This window comes from Topomyia yanbarensis, chromosome 3 (assembly GCF_030247195.1).
Source record: "Topomyia yanbarensis strain Yona2022 chromosome 3, ASM3024719v1, whole genome shotgun sequence".
Lineage (NCBI taxonomy): Eukaryota > Metazoa > Arthropoda > Insecta > Diptera > Culicidae > Topomyia > Topomyia yanbarensis.
The window spans coordinates 152,704,274-152,722,646 of NC_080672.1; the positions used below are offsets into that span (position 1 = coordinate 152,704,274).

The 18,373-nt window shown below is 35.3% G+C and overlaps 2 protein-coding genes across 7 annotated transcripts; one reads left to right on the top strand and one right to left on the bottom strand.

The window, feature by feature from the left end:
* The first annotated feature begins 1,146 nt into the window (after positions 1-1,146).
* Positions 1,147-9,948, top strand: LOC131692708 (phospholipid-transporting ATPase ABCA3-like). 5 transcript variants are annotated; one of them, XM_058979913.1, is made up of 10 exons: positions 1,148-1,483; positions 1,544-1,902; positions 1,959-2,160; positions 2,216-2,494; positions 5,202-5,589; positions 5,652-7,044; positions 7,099-7,540; positions 7,588-8,437; positions 8,537-9,587; positions 9,640-9,948. In XM_058979913.1, exons 2-10 carry the CDS (start codon positions 1,691-1,693, stop codon positions 9,818-9,820), a joined length of 4,998 nt encoding a protein of 1,665 aa, XP_058835896.1. In that variant the 5' UTR covers positions 1,148-1,483; positions 1,544-1,690; the 3' UTR covers positions 9,821-9,948. The 5 variants fall into 5 exon arrangements, with proteins under 5 accessions (XP_058835894.1, XP_058835895.1, XP_058835896.1 ...); XM_058979911.1 differs by having other exon boundaries at positions 1,147-1,483; positions 7,588-9,587; XM_058979912.1 differs by having other exon boundaries at positions 1,147-1,902; positions 7,588-9,587.
* Positions 9,909-11,702, bottom strand: LOC131692711 (uncharacterized). Of its 2 annotated transcripts, XM_058979920.1 has the most exons (4): positions 11,373-11,702; positions 10,676-11,318; positions 10,230-10,291; positions 9,909-10,173 (listed from the first exon to the last, which is right to left on the bottom strand). In XM_058979920.1, exons 1-4 carry the CDS (start codon positions 11,400-11,402, stop codon positions 10,006-10,008), a joined length of 903 nt encoding a protein of 300 aa, XP_058835903.1. In that variant the 5' UTR covers positions 11,403-11,702; the 3' UTR covers positions 9,909-10,005. The 2 variants fall into 2 exon arrangements, with proteins under 2 accessions (XP_058835903.1, XP_058835901.1); XM_058979918.1 differs by having other exon boundaries at positions 10,230-11,318.
* Between the last annotated feature and the right edge of the window lie 6,671 nt (positions 11,703-18,373).

The following is an 18,373-nucleotide window of genomic DNA, read 5'->3' on the forward strand; positions in this document are numbered from 1 at the left end:
CCAAATTTTCATAGAGATTCGAGAAACGGATCGAAAGTCACAGCGGTTCCAAGTGTACTTCATCTACCAAGAGCAGTGGTAACTTGAAATTTAAACTCGATTATTTTGAAATGTCGTTTTACAAAAAAAGGTTTTTCCATGATCACAATTGCCGAAAAACCACTCAACCGAGTTTCTTCAACTTTTTTTTCAATTGATCGTAATTAATTTTTCTTCTACCTGAACGATTCCTTTTTTATGCGTAGATTTTTGTTGGGTTCGGTTGATCTATTGGTCTTGAATCGTGATCACCGCAAATCTTCTAAATAAAAAAAGTTTCGAGGAAAAAGCTATAACTCCGCCAATATATATATATATATATATATATATATATATATATATATATATATATATATATATATATATATATATATATATATATATATATATATATATATATATATATATATATATATATATATATATATATATATATATATATATATATATATATATATATATATATATATATATATATATATATATATATATATATATATATATATATATATATATATATATATATATATATATATATATATATATATATATATATATATATATATATATATATATATATATATATATATATATATATATATATATATATATATATATATATATATATATATATATATATATAAACTTATGCTTGTTTATTTCACTGAAAAATGTACTACCAAAACAATATAAGCTTGATCTAATGAAATCATTGCTGTATGCCTTTACGTTAATTCAAACTTTCTTGACAGTTTTCGCACAAAAGGTATATAACCCCTTAAACACTCATGGCTTACAAGCTAACACATCAAGTTACTTTATAATAATTTAAGATATGTATATAGGTTGATATAGAATAATGAAATTGGAATTCAGAATGTATTGAGAGTCGCATATGGCTTTCGCACTACACAAATACTATAGCGTACCACGTGCTTTCTGAGTGAACTTGAGTGCTACAACAAGCTGGTGTGAATACCAACAATTCACTATATTTATTAACAAACTCACACATTAAAACACGGCGTCTGGGTATCATATTTTTATGAATGAACATTGAACATACATTCTTGGCGACGATTTCTTCACCCTCGCTTAAGCCACGTTTGAAGCATCGAAGATGAAGAAATCAATTCTGATGGGGGACTTGTTAATAATGCTCGGATATCATTTCATAACCATTAATAAATGTTTTAAGCAAATCGTAAAATGTGTTGTGTAGTTTAGCTCCTCTAGTCAGCCATGTTCCAATAGACTGAACCGGCAATATGCTGCATATGTCGCACACTACTCAATCTGATGTTTTTTTTTCTCAAGCTATGTGCTAGGTTGCAGAGGTGGTGGCTTGTTTATGATTCACTAGTGTTTATCGAAGCACCACCAGTAAAAGAATAATTGTCAGAGGATAAACCGTGAGTCATACTGCGCTGAGAATCGAATTTAAGTAAGTAGATAAAATTTCATAGCAAAGATTTTTTCTCGAGTTATGCAAATAAAATTGCAGCATACTTATATCCTCCCAACTACGAGATGACCCATTCGTGAATTCGTATGACTATAACCTGCTTGCGATATCCGCTACTTTAGTGTTGTTGTTGAAAGAATCGCAACATCGGTGGACGATTCGTCTTTAAGACGAGTGCTGCTACAAATGGCAACCACCGATTGGGAAAAGTTCAAATTGTTACTGTGGAAAAACTGGATTATCCAAAAAAGGCATTATGTGCAGACGATATTTGAGATAACAATTCCAGTGTTGGCTTGTTCCTTACTAATTCTCGTGCGAGGTTTGGTGAATCCTTCAACATACACAGAGCCAGTTACTTTCGAGAGACTCTATGTCAGCAGCATTGCTAGTTTACGGTAAGTAAATTTTAAAGACCATATGTAGTTTACATAATAGGGTCGAATTATTTTAGAACGATGATATCAAACCATCCTATTGAATTGACACTAGTGTACTCGCCAGGAAACTTGTTGTTCGAGCAGGTGGACAAAAGAGCGGCTAAAATGTTAGGGACGGATGTACGTACTAAACCATTCAATAACAGCGATAGTATGTATAACATTCTGGTTACAAATAATTACCTCGCGGGGATCGAATTTGGTGATCATTTGACGGTGAGGAATGATTTGATGAATTATATGCATAAATAAATATGAATTTTCTTTCTAGAATATTACTGAGCTACCGGAAAATTTAACATTTGCTCTTCGATTTCCCAGCGAAATGAGAACAACACTGTTACCAGGCGCTGAATTCTGGGCAAATTGGCGAACATTTCTGACCTTTCCACCGTTCCAGGCTTACGGAGCTCGTGCTGTCAACTACAGTGACGGTGGTTATCCAGCTAATTATTACGCAGAAGGTTTCGTTTCCGTGCAAAATGCAATAACACGAGCTCTGTTAGAGCGGAAAAACAATTCTCACAAGCTGCCGATCGTCTCCCTGCAGGTAATTTTTATGTGATTTATCTGAACCACATCGTGGATGGTTGGCAAATGTGTCAGTTAAGGAGGGGGTTAGGGTTTTAGCGTGAAAATAAAACACTTTTTTCGCGATTTTTTTAGAACTTTGGTTGAACCGAATTGACCAAAACTTTGCATTATAGTGTATTATTTCAATAACATTCTGTAATTTTTTCATTCAGAAATATCGATAAGCGACTCGGCGACGAAGTTTTTTGCAGAACATCTCTGGAAAAAACACGATTTGCGGTATTAACTGCCATTCAAAAACTACTTAACCGATTTATTTCAAACTTTACATACACATTCCATGTAAAAAATGCCTAACCCCTACGTTGAGTTTTTGAATTATTTTTTCAATTAAGAGAAAAAGAGTAAAGAAAACTCATTTGAAATAAAAATTGCTATTTTCACGAAAAATTCCTTCATTCTATGAGTATAAAGCCCCCTTAACAGTTATGTGTCCAACAAAAAAACACCTTTAACAGGCCAACGTGGGTACCCGGGTACCCACAAATTGAAATGCTTATAACTATGGCTTCCTTCAAACTATTTGGACACTTTTAGATGTTTTGAATTCAGCAACTCGTCCGCTTTTTGATTTTGCAAAATTGAACTGGATTAATGCATCTGGTTCTTGGTAATCCGGATTTTCCGGAGCAATGTTCCAGTACTAGGGAATGATTTGTAAATTTTAATAATGTCCTAGCAATATGAGTATCAAAACTCTTCAAATTGTCTCGGAAGTATGTTATTTATTGTTACGGGACCCTATGGCAATTTGAAAAATGGAATTGGAATGGAATGGACACTCACGGCCCCACGGCACCAAATGGTTCCAAAACCACGAGATATAGCCTACTGATGAGATTCCAAGAATTTTGATACCCATATTGCTAGTATTCCATTGAAGTTCACAAATAGTATTCCATCAGTGGAACCTGCTTCCGGAAATCTGGATTCCCGGGAACCGTATGAAGTAACCCGATTCATTTTTACCAAGTCTAAAAGTGAGTTCCTGAATCCAAAACACCCAAAAGTGTCGACATCGGTTGGAAATTGCCTTAGTTATTGACATTTCAGTTTTGTGGGTACCCACGTCAGCCTGTTACGTAGTAAAAAAATTCAGGAGCCCCTCCCCCTTACTATATCAATAATATTATTAACCCAAAGCTTGACTTAGTGAAGTTCTAAGATGTCACAAAGTTTCAGTTTCCAGTTATAGGCAAAACATGGGAATTTCATTAATTGAAACTTAAAAAGGTACCCGGGTACCGCGTTGGACACACAACGGTTAATCGAAAAATCATCTCGAAAATTCACACAGATAGCGGGTTTGCGTTGAAAGACGTGCTACTGAAAGGACGACTTGTTAAGTCTTCTTTTACGCTTTCGTAAGCATGAGGTGGCCCTCGTTGGGGATTTTAAATATATGTATAGACAAGTGCGTTTACACCAGGATGATACTTCTTTGCAAAGAATTTTATGGAGGTTTTCCGAACATGAGCCCATTGGTGTATATGAACGGAACCGTTAGCAGTTCATGTACACCAATGGGCTCATGTCCGGGCTAACACCGTCGTCCTTGCTGGCAATCAGGACGCTTCATCAACTTGCTGTTGACGAGAGTCTTAACCATCCACGCGCGAGTTTTGTACACTTGTTCAATATTTCTACGATTATATGGGTGGAGCTTCAACTGTCCAAGAAGTGATCCAGCTACGGAAGGAGCTTGCTTATCTTACCTGCAAACCAACTTGAAACTAAACTATCTATTTCTTTCGAGCTCACTCCAGGCGAGTAAGTGAAGGCTTTGAGAATTACATGGGATCCTAAGACGGATCATCTGTTATTCGCGTTCGACATTGTAGAAAATTGCAAGAACTGGACTAGGCGTATTCTCTCTGCCGTAGCAAAACTTTTCGATCCGTTTGGATTCATTTCGTCGGTGGTGGTTGTAGTAGTTGGTGTTATAATGTAAGAACTTGCTCTGATACAATCTGTTTGAAACACTACTGTGTCGTCACTGCTGGAGAGAAAATGGACACAGTAACCCTAAAAACCATCGACGAAGTATATAAGCGACCAGTATGCAGTATTTGCCCTTTACCGTCCTATGAGGAAGCCGGCAATCAAGAAGAATATGAAACAGAGAGGCAGTAATGTTGGGGTATAGGGAAATTTAAATCTAAAATCTAACTAACTCTAAGCTACGAGATAAACTTTATGTGCGAACGTCATCTAAACTGTTATACTGTTAGAGTATATTTTGAGCATCACCATTTCCTTATCACTAAAACACTTGCAATCCGATACCGTAATAGTAGATAAAAAGTAGAACGATAGGGAAGAAGAGATGCAGGATACAACATTACTGAACAGTTAGTAGCAACCAGATCGCCGTACAATAAAGGTATTATCTACACGCAAGCGCATCCTAATAAATTTAATTACGGGTGAATTTTTTTTTTTTTTGTAATTTGGAAAATTATCTGAATTGTGGAAAATATTCGTTTGGTGTGAAAAGAACCTTCATTTGGTAGTCTGAAATACGTGCTACAGGTGTGGGCTTAATTTTTCCAGAATAAGCTACCCGGTAGTTCGAATCATCCATTCATCCATCTATTTCAAATTCTTTAATTTGTAGACATTAACCGAAAAAAAAAAATTTATCGAAAACCATTTTTTTTCAGCGCTTTCCATACCCGCCGTTCTATAACGACCCGTTGCTGAGAGGACTTGAAAATCTATTCCCTGTCATCATAATGATTGCGTTTTTCTATTCCTGCATAAACACCGTGAAGTTTATAACCCTGGAAAAGGAAAGACAGCTGAAGGAATCAATGAAAATCATGGGTGTCAGTGGATGGCTTCACTGGATGGCTTGGTTTGTCAAAACGCTCATCCTCCTATCGATCTCTATAACGCTGATTACTTTGCTGCTGTGTGTCAGCCTAACGACAAACACTGATATTGCGATTTTCGAGTTTTCAAACTGGTTATTAGTCTGGATCTTCTTGTTCATCTATAGCATTACAACCATAACGTTCTGTTTCATGTTAAGTACATTTTTTTCGAAAGGTTTGAAAATTATTTATGTTAAACAAACATATGCTTATACGAAAAACACGAAAATTTTGCAGCTAACATAGCATCTGGCGTTTCCGGTATTATCTGGTTCTATTCGCTCACACCATACAACATCACTTTTGGAAACTATGATCGTATGTCTCTTGTAACAAAACTCGCCGCTAGTCTGTGGTGCAATACGGCGATGGGTTATGGCTTTATGCTCTTGATGAAACACGAAGGAACCTCCATTGGGTTACAGTGGTCTAATTTATTCACACCGGTGACTGTAGATGACCAGCTTACGGTGGCACATATCATGCTAATGCTCCTGATAGACGCAGTGTTTTACTTGTTAGTTGCCCTATACGTAGAACAAATTGCCCCTGGTCAGTTTGGAATCCCAAAAAAATGGAATTTTATTTTCACCATTAACTTTCGGAGTTCACGCGATTCCTTCAATAAACAGCGAAATACATTAGGCAGAGAATATTTTTCCAGTCACTCGATCAACAATCCCGAAGAAGACCTTACCGAAAAACATGCTGGAATAAAGATATTAGGATTGACGAAAGTATTCAAAGGATCTGAAGTTGCAGTTAAGGATTTGACTTTAAATTTATATGAAGATCAAATATCTGTACTGCTAGGACATAATGGTGCCGGCAAGACTACTACAATGTCAATGCTAGCCGGAATGTTTCCTCCAACATCCGGAACAGCTATCGTTAATGGTTTCGACATTCGATATAACATTAAAAAATTGAGAAATACTTTGGGGTTATGTCCACAACACAATATTTTATTTGACGAGCTAACAGTAGTAGAGCATATAAGATTTTTTTCTAAGCTTAAAGGAGTTACAGATGATGTGATCAGCACGGAGATTAACAAGTATCTAAAATTATTGGAGCTAGAGGAAAAGAAAGATGCCCTATCACAGACTTTATCTGGTGGTATGAAACGCAAGCTTTCGATGGCGATTGCTCTATGCGGAGGTTCGAAAGTTGTTTTGTGTGACGAACCTACATCAGGAATGGATCCAGCAGCTAGAAGATTGCTGTGGAATTTGTTGCAGCAAGAAAAAGTTGGTAGAACCATACTGTTGTCTACCCATTTCATGGACGAAGCTGACATTCTGGGGGACCGTGTTGTAATAATGGCTAGCGGAGATTTGAAAGCCGTTGGATCGCCTTTCTATTTGAAAAAAAAATTCGGTCGAGGTTACAGGCTTGTATGTGTCACTGAAGCTGGTTGCAATCCAATGCATTTGACTGGCTTGATAAGGAAATATATTCCGAATATTGAAGTAGAAACAGATATTGGAACAGAGTTAAGCTACATTCTTGGGCATGAATATTTGCACTTGTATCAGAGATTGTTGACTGATTTAGAGGAGAATGCTGCGCAATTCCGTATATCCAGCTACGGAATAACTCCATCGACATTGGAGGAAGTATTTATGAGGTATGCTAGAAAAACTGAATTTCAAATATAATCTAATTTAAACATTACTTTCAGACTTGGAAGTGATAGAGCTACAAAAGACGATAGCAAAACGTTTAATGATTCCACAACTCGGTTAAACTATGCATCTTATTTGCCTGAGGAGCCATATCCATTAGTAAAGGGAAGACAGCGCACAGTTAATCAAATGAAGGCTATGTTCATGAAAAAATATCTTAGTTTCATCAGAGCTTGGAAGATTTCGTTTTTACAAACAACACTATCAATGTTCTACATAATGATAATAATAGCTATTGTTCGTTCATTTCCCAATAATGTTGTACTGCCTCCTTTGGAAATATCGTTGAGTTCGTATTCGAAAACAGTTACAATTCTACAAACGACGGATATAAATGCAACTATAACAAGAAGCTACGTGAGTTTGTTTGAAAATACCCCTGAAGTCCACGAGCTTATAGTGACTTCTGCTTCTTTTGAGGAATACGTCTTAAACAAAGTAAGAATTAATGTGTTTTCAGGCATGCATACTAATAACGTTTTTAGTCCGCAGAGAACATTAAAAAGGTAGATAATACCTACATGGTTGGAGCAACACTGCATGAATCTGATCAAAATTTGACTGTTTGGTTCAACAACAAGGCTTATCATACGGCACCGCTGGCCTTGAATCTCATCTATAACGCAATACTACGAACATTTTGCAACAATTGTCATCTACAAGTTGTAAATAAACCCTTGCCTTACAGCACACGTATCAGATTTCTACGATTACAGGCAGGTAGTAATATGGGATTCCAGTTAGCCTTCAACACGGGTTTTGCAATGGCCTTCGTGGGGGCAATGTACATCATGTTTAATATCAAAGAACGGGCTTCCGGAGCTAAGTTATTACAGCTTGTTAGTGGAGTCCACGTTGTGATATTCTGGAGCATCTCTTTCCTGTGGGACTATTTTGTGTTCATTGTAGCGATGGTCTTATACATTATAACATTGGCAGCCTTCCAGGAAGAAGGTTGGTCTTCGCCAACTGAGTTGTCACGCGTTGTGATAGTGATGTTGTGTTTCGGAAGTGCAGTTATTCCATTTACGTATCTATGGTCGCTCTTCTTTCAAGTTCCCTCAACTGGATTCATTAAAATGCTAATATTTAACATATTTACTGGTACAGTTATTTTCACGGGTATATTTCTGCTCAAGTACAGCGAGTTCAACTTGAAAGATGTGGCAGAAACATTGGAGTGGTTTTATATGATTTTTCCCCATTTTGCGCTTAGTCATAGTCTGAACAACATCAACTTGGCATTAACAATACAGCAAATCTGCCAAGCCCAAAGTGAAGCGATGCCTTTTAGTATCGATGATCTTTTATGCAACATTGACAAGCGTTGCTGTAGTAAGTATAGTGTGTGGAAAATTGTTGCCATTTACATACCGTCAAACTACCCTAAAATAATTACGATACACAAACTAATGAGTGTTTACTATATTCCAGATACAAACATATTTTCCTTCGAACCAAACGGAGTCAGTCGCAATCTTGTTTACATGCTAGCAGTAGGAATCTTATCGTTTGTAGTATTATTACTGAATGAGTTAGGAATGATTACGTTTAACATCAACTGTAGAAATCCTAGGAACAGTTCACCGATGAAATGCGCCTTTAGGTCGTTAGAGACCATAACAATTGACGAAGACTCAGACGTTTCAGATGAACGGCAGCGAATTTCTCTTTTTCGATTAAATGATCTCGAACGGCATACTATAGTATTAAAGGAAGTCTCGAAATTTTACGAATCGGTTTTGGCAGTGAATCGCCTATATCTAGCTGTTAATAATTACGAGTGTTTTGGTTTGCTTGGAGCGAACGGAGCTGGCAAGACTTCTACATTTAAAATATTAACGGGTGACGAGAAGATGTCATCTGGAGATGCCTGGATCTGTGGATTAAACATAAAAACTAAAAAGAATGAAGTTAACCGCCATATTGGATATTGTCCTCAGTTTGACGCAACTCTTGAAGATCTGACTGGTCGCGAAACGTTGAAAATCTTTGGTCTCTTGAGAAGCGTTCCGGAAAATTTCATAGCCGCTGTTTCTGAAAGCCTATCAAATGATCTAAATTTTACAACGCACCTTGACAAGCAAGTGAAGGCTTACAGTGGAGGTAACAAGCGAAAATTAAGCACTGCACTTGCACTGATCGGCAATCCAGCCGTCATTTATTTAGATGAGCCTACCACGGGAATGGATCCGGGCGCAAAACGGAATTTTTGGAACGTGATATGTAAGATTAGAGCAACTGGTAAAGCAATTATTTTAACGTCCCATAGTATGGAGGAATGTGAGGCTCTCTGCACACGATTGGCAATCATGGTTAATGGAGAGTTTAGATGCCTAGGATCGTCGCAACACTTGAAGAACAAATTCACAGATGGTTTCTTCTTGACGATCAAACTTGAAAAACGAGACAATGACGATTCCAATGATAACGTTAGTCTAGTCGTGCAATATATTGAAGAAAATTTTGAAGGTGCTCGATTGAAGTAAGTATATTTTTTCTATTAAAGTTCAAAGTCTAAAACAAAGCATTTGTAGAGAACAATATAAAGATTTCCTGACTTATCACATTACAAGAACTCCTTTGAAATGGTCCACGATGTTTGGACTAATGGAGCAAGCTAAATCTCGATTCGACATCGAAGATTATGCCTTAGGACAGACCACTCTCGAGCAAGTATTTCTTACATTAGTCTCTCATCAACGAACTAGTCAATGAAACTGTGGTAATTTTAATAGTGCATATTACAAAAAATAAGTGCAATGGGGTTAGTACTCTAAATTAAAATGGATCTGATTATTGTACAACTATGATAAATAAAAATATTTTTTTAAATATATTCCCTATACACATAGTTCAACAAACGTTATTATCACATGTACTATAATCTTATTGCTCTGCTATTACATAAACCGTCCAAACCTAACTTCGTCGAATGAAATGCACATTCTTGAATTCATTCTCCTAAGTTTTTCGACCTCGTGGCGCGTGAAACCAGAACATTTGACTATTTTAAGCCTGCACAAAGCCGGGAATTTTTTTACAAGTATTTGGAGGTGGTTCTCTTGGAGCTAGAAAGTAAAGAAAATAAACATTATTATTAAATACGTACAACATCATTTCTTACTCTTTTGTAATGACTGATGTGAATCATCCGCACATTGTAGACTGGGGTTAATTTGAGCACTTCTGGAAAAAATTTAACATTATGCAAATCCAATATTCGTAAACTGTCCTGCAGCATCAGGTTTTCTAAACCGTACACAAATGTCCCATTATTTATTTCAGCAGAACCGAGCCGAAGTTGTTTCAGCTTTGGAAGCTTGGTACTCAGTAGATTAACTTTCTCAGCCGAGACGGCCAGTTTTTCTAACTTTATCAATTTACTAACATTGGATAATTCGATAGTTCCTTCGCACACTTGTAATTTCAATTCAGTTAAATTTGAAATGCTAGAATAAATCTCCTGCATCACATAACTATCAATGAATTTAATTGAAAAATGCAATTTTTTAAGCTGTTTTAGTCGCTTGAAAAACGCAATACTAATATTTTGTTCACTTTTTATCATACCTTTCATGTGTCTGTCAATAACAAGCTCTGTTAACTTGGGAAAGTTAAGATTAAAGAAGTAATATCCATCCTTCGAGTCAAATACTACCGACAGCTTAGTTAGTTGATCGGTAAATTGAGATAACAGATCTAAGTGGTCCTCTGATCGTATATACAGAAATAACTCAGTTAGATTGGGTGCGCTTAGCCTAAAGTACTGGATGTGATATGCGTTTATCATAAGTACATTAAGATTGTTTAGAAAGGCACAGAATGATCCCTTTTCTGTCCTGCAGTTTCCTGTAAGGTGTAGTTCCTCGATATGCTCAAGATTGCAGAAAATATTTTCAAAAATCCATCCCAATCGGTTGTCGGAGCTCCAATTTTCCAAACGTAAATATGTCGGATTCGGACTGACCGTATTAAGCAGCCTAAGATTTTTTAACATTTCATTGTAGAATTGGTCTTCAATTTTAAGCGACAAAGCTTGATAATATCTCTTGACAGGTTTTTTAACATCTAATAAACGGCATCCCTCAATATTAAAAACGACATGTCTATGTAAATATTGATCTGAAAACAGCACCTCATCCCAACGGCAACACACTGAAGATAATCTTTTACGCTCTTTCAAATTCAGGTATTGGAAAATATTTTCCAGAATCTGTAAATATGTACAATGTTCTAAAAGTCGGACAATGGATCTCATAAATAATACCTCGTTGGGAAGTAAATCAAAATTAGCCATCCGATGCGTATGTTGTTGAACTTTAATGCTTGTTGTCGAATAAGATTACAAATGTACGTGCACAAGTTGGAAGTGACGACGAAGGTACAAACAAACATTAGTAAGTATCACATGATATGTTTTGTTTTTGTTTGCTTTTTTCGTTTTTTAATTTTCTTCAAAATATTTACAAGTACATAACTAAGACAGAAAATAATTATTTTTCAATTGTATGTATAAATTTGATGATGGAATCAAATAGAATTATTTAAAAGAAAACACTTTTTATCACTCAACTTCGCGGTTTCTGCTTTACGGTTGTATGCTGTAAAAACTTAAACGAATGACGTTTCCCCTGTTGGTATTTGTTCGTTATCTACGTTGAGTGCCGATAATTCACGACGGTTCATTTGTGACTTTTTAAATATATACAGTGACATAATCTTATTTTCGTACACCGTTATGCGGAATGCTTATATGCATTTTACAAGTAAGAAGTTAGTTTACGAGACGTTTTACATTTCTTATAAAAGAAATGTATAGAATTCGCTCAAACTTTCAAGATTTTTTCCGAGGCCCGGAGGGCCGAGTCTTATATACCAATCGACTCAGCTTGACGATTTGGGACAATGTCTGTGTGTGTGTGTGTGTGTGTATGTAACGGACAAATTCTCATTCGTGTTTCTCAGCAATGGCTGAACCGATCTTATCCAAACCAATTTTAAATGAAAGAACTAAAAAACAGTATGAACGCTATTAATTTGTTTTTGATTCTGATGTTTAGTTTCCAAGATATGAATGTTTGAATGCGTAAAAATAGCGTTGACAATATAGATTAACAATTTATATGTTTTTAGATAGCTTTAACGAATACCTTTCGAACAAGCTATAGATTGTGGAAATCGGACTATTATCAAAAAAGATATTTAACATTAAATGCGGACGAAAGATTTTTATCATTTCCCATTGCCAGAAATATGACCAAAAACATGTAATCTATTATTAACGCCAAAACGGCTTATTTTAGGTCAATAGTATCTTCGGAGAATTTAATGAAGGCAATATGCCCTTTCTTTTGATATTGTGCTTTTGCTGATTAATCTCCCTATGAGTGAGATATTTTCACAAATTCTTGGAAGTGATTATATCGAAATAATGTCTTTATCAAATTTGTAGCTCTTACTTTAGCGAATAACTTTACTGAAGACTTCAAATATCTATTTTGAATACTTTAAAAGTTATGGCTTGTTGTTTGTGGATTACTCTTTGTCGCCTATTTATTGTTCAATATAGTAATAATCCATTAAAATAAGCCAAACATTATTTCGATAAAACGAATTTTGTATTTCATTTTTTGTATCTGCAACCGCTAGAAATAATCACCGAACACTTCCAAGAATCTGGAAGGAACTTAATAACTTATCAGTGCAAAAATGTTCATTTGTGCGAACCTTCTGACTACAATTTCTCTAACTTAAAACCATCGGATCGATCTGAAACATATCGGAAAATGGAAGGCGAAATAAATAACTCCAAGCAACGGCGTAGCCAAGAGAAAGTTTTGGGGTTTAACACCGTAAACCCCCCCCTCCCCCCCACACCACACCCAACAAAAAAAAATTGGATTGAAGTTGAAAATTTATTGATGCTGACTGATTTAATTCAATATTACAATAACAATTATCTGATCCGTAGATTGATAACCTGTAGTTGTAAACATCATGAGGACTTTTGATAAATTGTCGGAATGGGGTCCTGATATGTAACTGATCTATTGGTCTTGATTTCACAGTTGTCTAATAGCATCAATATCAAATTCCTGCCTGAAAACATTCCAATAGAAAATTCCAGAGTTCTGTAATCAATCATAATCCTCAGATTTATTTTCAAATTCAGCTCGTTTTTGTAGAGATGTACTGTAATAAGGGTGTTTATTTAATAGGAAGCGAAGATAAAATTGATTTAATGTCTATGAAACATAGAACTGCTCACCAAAAAAAAATGCATAACTTTCAACATTTGCAAAAAATGTTTTTGCCTTTCTCATTCACTCTAAAATTCGTCAATCTAATCCCGACCCGGAGGGCCGAGTGTCATATGCCAATCGACTGAGTTCGTCGAGATCGGAAAATGTCTGTGTGTGTATGTATGTGTGTATGTGGAAAAAATGTGACCTCTGTTTCTCAGAGATGGCTGGATCGATTTACACAAAGTTAGTTTCAAATAAAAGGTACAACCTTCCCATCGGCTGCTATTGAATTTTTTATTGATTGGACTTCCGGTTCCGAAGTTACGAGTTGAAGAGTGCAATCACACAGCAAATTCCCATAAAAACTGAAATGAAAATTTTTCAAAATCAAATTTGTATTTTTGATGCCAAATGCCTTTAAAATGCATGAAACATTGAGATGTTTGGCAAAAATGGACTTTTTTGGACTTTGGTACATTTTTGCCTTTCTCATATAGAAAGGTTATGCAATGAGGGGTTGCTACTTTAAAATTAAAACTAGTTTAAAATTTCTTAACAAGTTGAAAATTTTCGGCAGGACCCGGACCTCCCGAATCTTTCTCCATGATCCACAGCTGGTTTCAAGCGATGTTTCAGTATCACATAGTATCTCAAAATCGTGGCTGTCGATCCATTGTATATATGTGCAAATCGTACTGAACATGTAATATTCATTTCCACCATTGTATTGAACATAACCAGCCATGAAATCGTAGTCTGGACAAATGAGAAAAGCACAATTGCACCACTAGGTGGATTAAAACAGGTTTATATTTTGGGAATGCGTCGAGTTGAGACGAAAACGTAATATGATTAATAACGAGGATAACACTTTCCGAATGTAAAGAGAAATTTATGAAAAATGACGATTTCCATTCGACTCTAGCAGGTTCTGATCAATGTTGATGAGCATTTGATTTTTGTTGTATGACCAATTATATGTATAGGTCAAATGTTTAAAAACAGTAATTTAAGGTCAAGATAGCATCAGTTTGAAACCGCCAATTTATGAGGTTTAGTATCTTCAATGAGTTTTACAAACATTAAACAGCGCATCATTTGATAAAATTATTTTGACGGTATATCGTCCAAGAAGTATTTATGGTGAATTTTCTCAGGTTAATATTCATGACTACAATAAAGTCTCAACAAATTCGCTAAAGACACGAACCTTGTTACTATTTTCTGGAAAATAATTCTGCATAATTTTAAAACTTTAAAAATTATGGTTTCGGAATTATGCCGTTTGGACAGTAAGATCGATTTTCACCAAACCCCCACCAAACCGAATTTCTAGCTACGCCGCTGACCGTAGAAACAAAGTCGTTCTACACTCGTTCACAAGAAACTTCTTCGAATGCTGAATATCTATTATAATACATTGACACCCCAATTTTATCAGCCAAATATGAATTGCCAAATATGATTTTTTTTATTGCATCGAACTACAACAATTTTTAGGTAGCTTTCAAGGGGTTATTTTATAGACTTCTTCCAAAATTTGGCGAACCTATTCCAATTCGTATACCAATTGATTGGTATACTTAAGGGTTTATATGTTGCAGAGAGAGAAAATACTGAAATTTTCAGCTTTTTTCCTACACAATATTACGAAAGCTTATTAAACAATTTTTCCTAATAAGTTTGTGAAAATTATAAACTATTTGAAATTTTTTAATAGTTTAATTTTTTATTTAACCGTGATTTTTTAATAAATAGTGACCATCGCTTCACAACGTAGTCTATTTTTCATGGCTTGCGGTGAGCACGATCTCTCGAATTGCTGCACTGAAAATTATGGAATAGAAATTAGTTTTTAGTATTCTTTACAGATTTAACTCGCCGCGCAGATAGCTCTGAATTAGACCCGCTGGTGCCCTAAGACGATTTCGCTAGATTTTCGGAGCACTGTGCACCCAGTGCATTAACGCAAGTGACGGAAGGCAATCGAAAAGTTTCGTGAAAATGAAAATTCCAGTAATGATGATGATTTCCCCAAACGGTTCGGTTTCGAGAGGTTTTTATTTGTTCTTTGGCATTAGGATTAGCGATAATAATTCAAATCAAGAATACTACTGGGAAGTCACCTTTAGAAAAAGTCGATGTCAAAGTAAAATTTGAAACTATGCACGCATGCACTTCAGAGATAGCATGATATCATGAGCTGCGAGTTCATTTCAACGCTTTTTTGTGAAAAGGGCGATACTCACAAATGTAAACATAAGGCTTTTTTCATACATGCGAATGATTAATAAATAACCCCTTTAGGAAAATTCAGTTTTCCTACCACAATTTAGATATTTTATTAACAGAGCATTAACAATATGTCTATTTGGGCCATTTTTTCGCTTTCCTATTGATTTGGTTTGAAATTTCTAGCACTGATGTTGTCCTATGCTGATTTGAGCGATTCTCTGAGTCCTGCCACTATCCCATGTAGTATGTGTTATCAAAAACATCGCGTAGCATCAAGTTCTAAATGTTCTCATACGATATAATATCCGAAGAGAGTGAAAAGAGTTATAAGAAATGTCTCATCACACTGTTAGGTGGATTAAAAGCGTTTTATTTATTTAGAAATAGTTTACTAGACAGCATAGGGAAGATACAATAATTATCTTTGTACTACAAATGCTCATTTTTTCAAAAATAATCATAATTCTAAAGACATTCAAATATACACTCAATCTCATATTCGTATAGTACACATATTTTTTTTTAAATCAATTGAAATTTCTATAATAAATATTCAGTGTGGTAGCTTTTGTTTGTAATTATAGTTTTCAATCGTATTGTAATGCTGGCCACTAGTTTTTGTGTGTGTTCAACTTATCCCATTCTTCTAAATAGTAGTTTATAAGATCATTCTCATTATAATCCGCATAGTTTAGCACTTTTTATCCAAATACTCCCCTTAATTTTTCTCATCAGTTAATAAACGGGGTCCGCAGTGGAGAATCCATAACACTTAAACAATGATAAATTTACTCTAAACGTTTTTGCACGCTTTATGCTTTAGGTTCTTCTCCTGATCGAATTTCCAATATCCACCATTTCTTAGTAAAACTACCATTTTTACCATTTACCAGCTTTGCTTTAAAATTTATTTTAAGTTATTCATATTAAAATACACATTCTGATCCGTTATTCGGTCAATGAAGACCAAATTTCTAGCACTACTAGTGAACATATAATACCTCATACAATAAATCCACTGTCCCTGCGCTTAGCTGCTGTTATAAGGCTTTTACGTCCAGGTCTGAGTTCGATTTTCTTGAAATAAAATTAAATAAAAATTCTTTGTTCTTCTCATTGATGAACGGCTTCTTGCTCAGAATACAGGCATTGTAATTGTCCGTTCTATATACGCGATTTTCTCAATTTTTTCTAATTAAAAATCGTTTATCCCTCATCGTAATTTTTTTACAGTTCAAGTTTTTCGAAATATCTGCTCTACGTTTCGCCACACCAAAGTTTTTAACGACATGTTAAATAGTTGGACGCAACCTTTGAACAATTTCAAAAATTTCATGAAGTGGTTTAGCTTCATTTTAATGAGTAATAATTAGTTTCCGTCCCATAATGGCACTTAGTTTACATTTTGCCTTTCTCCTATAAAAAGGTTATTCAATCACTCTGAACATCGTCAACATAATCCCGGCTTGCATAAGTTTTCTGTATTTGATCAGGGTCTTAGGGGGATACGGTGAGGGCCCTCCCATCCCCCCACATCTCTCCCCACCCTTCCCTAAACCGCCCTTCCCTCATCAAGTACCCCTCCAGGCGAATAAAATCTAATTCCTCTAGAATAAATTTTCCTAGCGGGCCTGAAAAACCAGGGCAAAATTTGGTTTGAAATGATTTTGAGTTGAGAAACTAATTTAAAATTTCTTAACAAGTTGAAATTTTTTGGCGGGGTCCAAATCCCCGAACCCTCCTCCTGGATTCGCCGCTGGTTTCAAGTGTTTCAGCGTCGACATATAGCGACTCAAGTTCGTAGCTATCGATTTATTGTACGTATGTGTAAATCGCACTGAATATTTAATAGACATTTCCACCATTATATTAAACATAACCAGCCATGGAATCGTAGTTTGGATAATTGAAAAAGGCACAATTGCACCACTAGGTGGATTAAAACGGGTTGCAACCATTACGTTAATTTGAGGGAATTTATTAAACTAGTGTAAAGGAAACTGTGCCAATGAACACTTTTCTGTAGTCATAAAATCTTTTTTTCTGAGTAAAACAAAAAAATAAAGAAATAGCAGGTCTTAAATTACAAATTAATTGACTTTTCAAAATTGTACGAATATGAAATTGTACCATTTTCACACCAAATAATGATTTTTTATGTGTAGTGTACGGAAACTTGCACTACAAATGATAAGAAAATGACAGATGATGAATTTAATACCACATTTACAAAACAATACCTATATTAAATAGCGCAACCATTTATGAAACAATATTAAACATATACACTAGAGGTGTACGAATATGAAATTGTGTCACTGTAAATAACTTGCCAATTGTTTCTCATAATTGCGAGTATTGTGTACGGTAATATAGAAGATAAAGACGAAAGTTATGCAAAGTTATGCAGATAATATTGTGCATGTCGTTTGAACATTGGGGAAATGGAAGGATTTTTGTTTAGTTTCTTTACGAGCATGTTTTAAAATTTTTGTTTATTTTTATGTTTGTGTTTTACATTTTAACGACATTCAATTAAATAGAGATTGCTGTATAGGGAAAGTTATGAAAATTAGAGCCATAGTACTCAAGTGAGAGCAAGGATGTGAAGTATACAAACCGGAAAACTAGAAGTGGCAGGGTCATAAAAACAGGCTTAATATCTCACGGGCTTAACCTTTGTCTTCTGCTGATGAGGGTCGGGTATGTTTGTGTGTGCGTTATTTTGAATCTTTGGAGGCCGCGCATGATTTTTTTTTCTGGCGTGATTGTAATATTCCCATGATTG